The 5,853-nt window shown below is 44.1% G+C and overlaps 1 protein-coding gene across 1 annotated transcript in view; it reads left to right on the top strand.

The window, feature by feature from the left end:
• Window positions 1-5,853, top strand: part of LOC145411089 (translin-associated factor X-interacting protein 1-like) — a gene marked incomplete at its 5' end in the record, with an annotated part of 6,089 nt that extends 236 nt beyond the window's left edge. The window contains 11 exons of the mRNA XM_080281140.1: window positions 94-194; window positions 702-877; window positions 1,244-1,337; window positions 1,677-1,818; window positions 2,152-2,321; window positions 2,610-2,688; window positions 3,050-3,166; window positions 3,389-3,541; window positions 4,057-4,119; window positions 4,311-4,413; window positions 5,711-5,853. Coding sequence (XP_080137266.1) covers window positions 94-194; window positions 702-877; window positions 1,244-1,337; window positions 1,677-1,818; window positions 2,152-2,321; window positions 2,610-2,688; window positions 3,050-3,166; window positions 3,389-3,541; window positions 4,057-4,119; window positions 4,311-4,413; window positions 5,711-5,853 — 1,341 coding nt within the window. The remainder of the gene's footprint in view (window positions 1-93; window positions 195-701; window positions 878-1,243; window positions 1,338-1,676; window positions 1,819-2,151; window positions 2,322-2,609; window positions 2,689-3,049; window positions 3,167-3,388; window positions 3,542-4,056; window positions 4,120-4,310; window positions 4,414-5,710) is intronic.

Genomic DNA, 5,853 nt, shown 5'->3' with positions numbered 1-5,853 from the left:
TCTATCTATATAATCACACCCACATAGGTCCATCAATCTATCATACACATCTCTCTATCTATCCATCTATCTATCTATCTATCTATCTACCAGGCCCAGGTGGAGGCAGGTGCAGCGAGGAGACGCCTGAAAGATTACCTGGGCGATGAGGCAGGTGATCCACAGGTGATAAAGGTGGCGTGGAAGAGATGCAGGTGAGGTGGAGAATGAGTGACTGACTAGAAGAGTTTTTTGTCTGGTTTGGGTACGTGGAGAGGATGAGAGACTAACTAGGAGAGTATGCGAGGTGACGGGAGGCAAGGGTGAGGCCAAGGGATGGTGTGGAGAGGAAGGGGGTTGAGGTGGAGAGATGGCAGCTAGATGATTAGGGACAGTGACATGGAGGCGATTCGTTTGTGACTACCCCATCCTGAACTCTATCTATCTACCTGGCTGTCTATCTATCAGTCAATCTATCTCGTGATTAAATCAACTGGGTAAAGTGAGTTAATTCGCTTATTGTAGTAGTAGTAGTAGTAGTGGTAGTAGTAGTAGTAGTAGTAGCATCAGTAGTCCACCATTCTCACTCTGGGGCATGGGAGGGAGTTGAGGGACGTTTGTATAACCAGGCAGTGGGGTTGCTCGCCTCTATCAGTGCCGCAGCGTGAAGGCGTCCCCTCTCCACTACAGAGGCCTTGAAATCCCTTGTATCTATCCTGCAGGGAGGAACTGACAGCCAAGACCCGCCAGGTGGAACAGATGGCCAAGCAGTACAGGGAGGTGGTGCCGCGGGTGGAGTTTGACAGACAGCACAGGAAGCTTAACACCCTGACATCAGCACATCAGCAACTTACTCAGCGATACACACTCCTCACCCAACAGCACCAAGAGCTGCTGAGTGAGTAGTAGTAGTAGTAGTAGTAGTAGTAGTAATAATAGGAGGAGGAGGAGGAGTAGTTAGGTAATACGTCAAAGTTCACCACGTTAGTTTACCTTAGGCTAAAAATGGCTGCAGTACACATAATACTTTACAACCCCAAATACCTCATTGTCCATGTGTGTGTGTGTGTGTGTGTGTGTGTGTGTGTGTGTGTGTGTGTGTGTGTGTGTGTGTGTGTGTGTGTGTGTGTGTGTGTGTGTATTTTTGTCTACCTGTGGGCATGTATGACTGTCTATGTTTTAGTGTGTGTATTTTTATGTATGACTGTTATTGTGTACGTATGAACATCTCAAAACGTCTGTATTCATGTACGTATGTATGCAGGTCGGCAGGAGGGCTTGGTGTTGGAGAGAGACCAGCTGAGCGACGAAAACAAATCCTTGCGAAGGTCTGCCACGCCAAGACCAGACTGGAACAGGTTTGAGTCTGGGTTTAGTGACATCCTGACCTAGCCTAACCTAACCTACCCTAACCCAACCCAACCTAACCTAACCTACCCTACCCTACCCTAGCCTAACCTACTCTACCCTACCCTAACCTGACCTAAAATAATCTACCTTAATCTACCCTGACCTAATCAAATCTTGTTTGGATTAACTCAAATACCTAAGACTATCTAGTGTGACCTAATCTAACCTAACTTTCACTTAAAGCCAGTCTAACCTAACTTCACCTAATCTACCATACTATATCTATCTATCTATCAATGTATCTACAGACCTCTCTATCTAATATATCTATCTATCTATCTATCCAGGGTGGCTGAGTATATAGAGGGGGGTCTCAGTCGGTGGCGTGACCTGTCGGGTGGAAAGACGAGTGATCAGATGCTGGACGTCCTGATATCGGAGCTAACAGGGTCACAATTGGCCGTGTCAAACGAGGTCATTGACTGTAAGGTTAGTTCATACCAGTTTAATACCAGAATACCGCACTTATATACTAGAATACCACACTTATCTATCTATCTATCTATCCATATCCAGACGCAGTATACCAGATTTACATTATTTGAAGGGTGATGTGTGTGTGTGTGTGTGTGTGTGTGTGTGTGTGTGTGTGTGTACTACCCTACCCTGCCCTACCCTATCCTATCCTACCCTTCCCAGCCCCTCCTCACACCTCCCACCCCCCTTTCTCTTCCCCAAACTTCCACACAACTCTAGTACCCACCGTCCATACATCATCCCTATAGTGCCCACCGTCCATACTGAATACGGTCTAAATTCCAGGGCAAAGAGCCAGGAGTTCCGGCCTTTCTGCGCTACGAGGGAAGCGTGAGAAATAGGAGGCTGGGAAAGCATGACGTCACTCTTCTTATTGAGGATGTTTGGCGACAGAAGAGGAAATTGAGAAATCCTTTGCCCATGGACGAGTTTGTGGATCTGTATTTTAGAGAGAGGTAAAGATAGCTCACTCTCTCTCCCTCTCTCTATCTATCTATTTATATTTATCTATCTAACGTAGTGATAAGGGGTTAAAACGAATGATTGGAGAAATGCAACCCTACTTTCTTCTTCCTCTCTCTCTCTCTCTCTGACATGTAGATATGTAATAATATGTTGATGTTGATGATGATGATGATGGTGATGATGATGATAATATGTTGTTGTTGCTGCTGCTGCTGATGATGATGATGATGATGAATATGTTGTTGTTGTTGATGATGATGATGATGCTGTGTTTGCAGGTATCACTTAGAGGAGGTGAGGGCAGAATGGTGTTACTCTCTTGCTGATGCATGTCAAAGGCTGGCTCACGAGGAACAGGTAAGTTTTCTATCTCTCTCTCTCTCTATCTATCTATCTATCTATCTATCTGTCTATCTATTTGTTTACTTACATATTAATCGGCTGACATTATGACTCACGATAAAATACATTACCACCACCAGCACTATAATAATAATAATAATAATAATAATAATAATAATAATAATAAGAGTGACAAAACCCAGTACAACATCAACTATATATATCTATCTAACCATCCACCAACCCATCTATCTATCTATCTATTTACCAATCTATCCGTCAGTCAGTCAGTCAAATCAATCTATCTATCTATCTATCTACCCATCCACCCATCTATCTATCTATCTCTCTATCTATCTATCTATCTACTTCACAGATAGGGCTGTTTTGGGGAATCCTCTGTGGCCAGGTCCAAGAAAAAGTCTATCACCATCAGATAGATGTAGCCAATTCTCTCTATGAGGCGCTGAAACGAGCTGATGGGGAGGCCAAGGTGAGAGAGAGAGAGAGAGAGAGAGAGAGAGAGAGAGAGAGAGGGTGTAGTAGTAGTAGTAGTAGTAGTAGTAGTAGTAGTAGTAATAATAATAATAATAATAATAATAATAATAATAATAATAATAATAATAAAAATAATAACAATAATAGTAATAATAATAATAATAATAATAAAAATAACATCAATAATAATAATAATAATAATAACATCTTTCTTTAGGGCCTGGTAAGCAAGGAAGTGATGGAAATTACTTTGAAAGCCGTGTTTCCTTTGAAGAGCGAGTGTCAGATCAAAGCACTGATAGACGTGGCAAAGAAGTCTACCTGGCCAAAGGATACGTCGCTAATTAAGTATCATCACCTTTTCACACAGGTAGGTTGATATTCTGAAACACACGCGTACTTATATACAGTCTCTCTCTCTCTCTCTCTCTCTCCCTCTCTCATACCATCACCTTTTCACACATGTATGTTGCAATAGACATACGCATATACGCAGGAACATACCTCAATACAGTCTCTCTCTCTCTCTCTCTCTCTCTCTCTCTCTCTCTCTCTCTCTCTCTCTCTCTCTCTTTAAAATACCTTAATCATCCTACAGTCACCTTCAGTACCACCTAAACTGGCCTAATATGACAGAATCTGACCTAAAATAGCCTGAAAAATGATCTATGTCACACACACACACACACACACACACACACACACACACACACAGAACCATCCCCCTACACACACAGCCAGCCCCCATACACACACTCCCAGCCCTCCCGCACACACACACATACAGCCTTCCCTCCTACACACACACACACACACACACACACACACACACACACACACACACACACAACTCTATCCTGCTAATCCCAAACACGTATCATACAGGAAGGAGTCGGGGGCAGGACGCAATTAGAGGTCACGCTAGCTGAGCAGGCGAGGGATGAACAGGTAAGAAAAGGTAGTTAAGTAGTCGAAAAAAGAAAGAAACAAAGGCCTCATGCTATAAAAAAAGAAAGAAACAAAGGCCTCATAACAGCAAATATGTCTGAATATTCTTGATTATTATTTTCTATTCGCTCACACCAATGGCTAGAGAGAGAGAGAGAGAGAGAGTAACAGTTATCAATTTCCCCACACAGGATATCTACATACAGGAAGTACTGGATGAGTTGGGGTATGCAGCGATGGACGTATCGGTGGCGGAACTCAGTAGGGCTTTTACCATAGTGGACCCGAGGATTGGTGCGTATTCAGTATGGACGGTGGGCACTAGAGTTGGTTTCTAGCAGGTATGGAAGAGAAAGGGTGGGGTGATGTGGTTGGGTTGGGAAGGAAAGGGAAGATAGGAGAAGGGAAGGGAAGGGAAGGGTAGGGTAGAGTAGGGTAGGGTAGGGTAGGGTAGAGTAGGGTAGGGTAGGGTAGGAAAGGGTAGGGTAGGGTAGGGTAGAGTAGAATAGGGTTGAGTTGGGTAGGGTAAGGTAGGGTAGGGTAGGGTAGGGTAGAGTAAGGTAGGGTAGACTAGGGTACAGTAGGGTATGGTAGGGTAGGGTAGGGCAGGAAAGGCAAGGAAAAGGAGAGAGAGAAGGAAAGGTAAGAGAGGGGATATTACAAGTGTAGAACAGGGACTGGTGAGTTGGGTAGGGCAGGTGTAGGGTAAGTCATAGAGTATAAAGGTAAGGGAGAGAAAGGGAGGGTAGTTGCAAAAGGGAAATGAAGGAGGGAAGGTAGGGATGGATGGAAGGAAAAAGCAAGGAAGGAAGGGGATGGGTGGAGAGAAAAAGGAGGAGGGAAGGTAGGGATGGATGAAAGGAAAACGAAGGGATGTGAATATAAATGAACACAATTTATATCACATCCTTCCTCCTACGTTGAGTTAGCCACACACACCACCTACAACGATACCTGACCTAAAACAGAGTAAATTGACCTGGCATGACCTAGGAGCAAAGCGAACTCAATTACTACCTGAAGAGGGCATTCAACATATCCCTAAAATCACCTTAAATATACTGGTCACCTAAAATACAACCTAAACTCATCTAAAATGACCTAACTTCACCTCAAATGACCTCAGATAAACCCAAATAACCTAACTTCATCTTAAATGCAAGAGTTAACCGTTACTCCCATTCCTTCATTTATGCAACAGGTCAACTCTGGAACTGTCTCCCTCTATCTGTATTTCCTACTTCCTATGATCTCCAGATTTTCGAAGGCAGTGTGTCCAGGCATCTCGAAATGAACGGATCTTGAATTTGACTCTCTTTTGTATTGTGTGTTTTTTTTCCTTGGAAGGGACGGTTTGCGGGCTCCTGGCCTTTGGTTCCTTCTTCCTTGCATAAAAAAATAACCTCAGATAAACCCAAATGACCTAGCTTCACCTAATCTGACCCCCAGAGCAAAGCAAATTAACTGCAATGACCTCACTTCACCTAATCTGACCCCATTCCACCTAATTTGACCCCCTGAGCAAAGCAAATTAACTGCAATGACCTCACTTCACCTAATCTGACCCCATTCCACCTAATTTGACCCCCAGAGCAAAGCGACCTGGATTGCTACCTGGAGTGGGTGTTCAACGTGACCCGGGCTGACCTAAAAGTGACCCCGCCTGTGCCCCTACCCCTCCTGGCAGCGAGGTTACAGACAGGTCATATCATTCGCGTGGGCCCGCCTCAGTAA

This window comes from Coenobita brevimanus, chromosome 11 (genome assembly GCF_032717465.1).
Source record: "Coenobita brevimanus isolate Jiangsu-jjx chromosome 11, ASM3271746v2, whole genome shotgun sequence".
Classification (NCBI taxonomy): domain Eukaryota; kingdom Metazoa; phylum Arthropoda; class Malacostraca; order Decapoda; family Coenobitidae; genus Coenobita; species Coenobita brevimanus.
The sequence above is the reverse complement of the archived record's forward strand: the minus strand, read 5'-3'. Positions and strand labels throughout refer to the sequence as shown.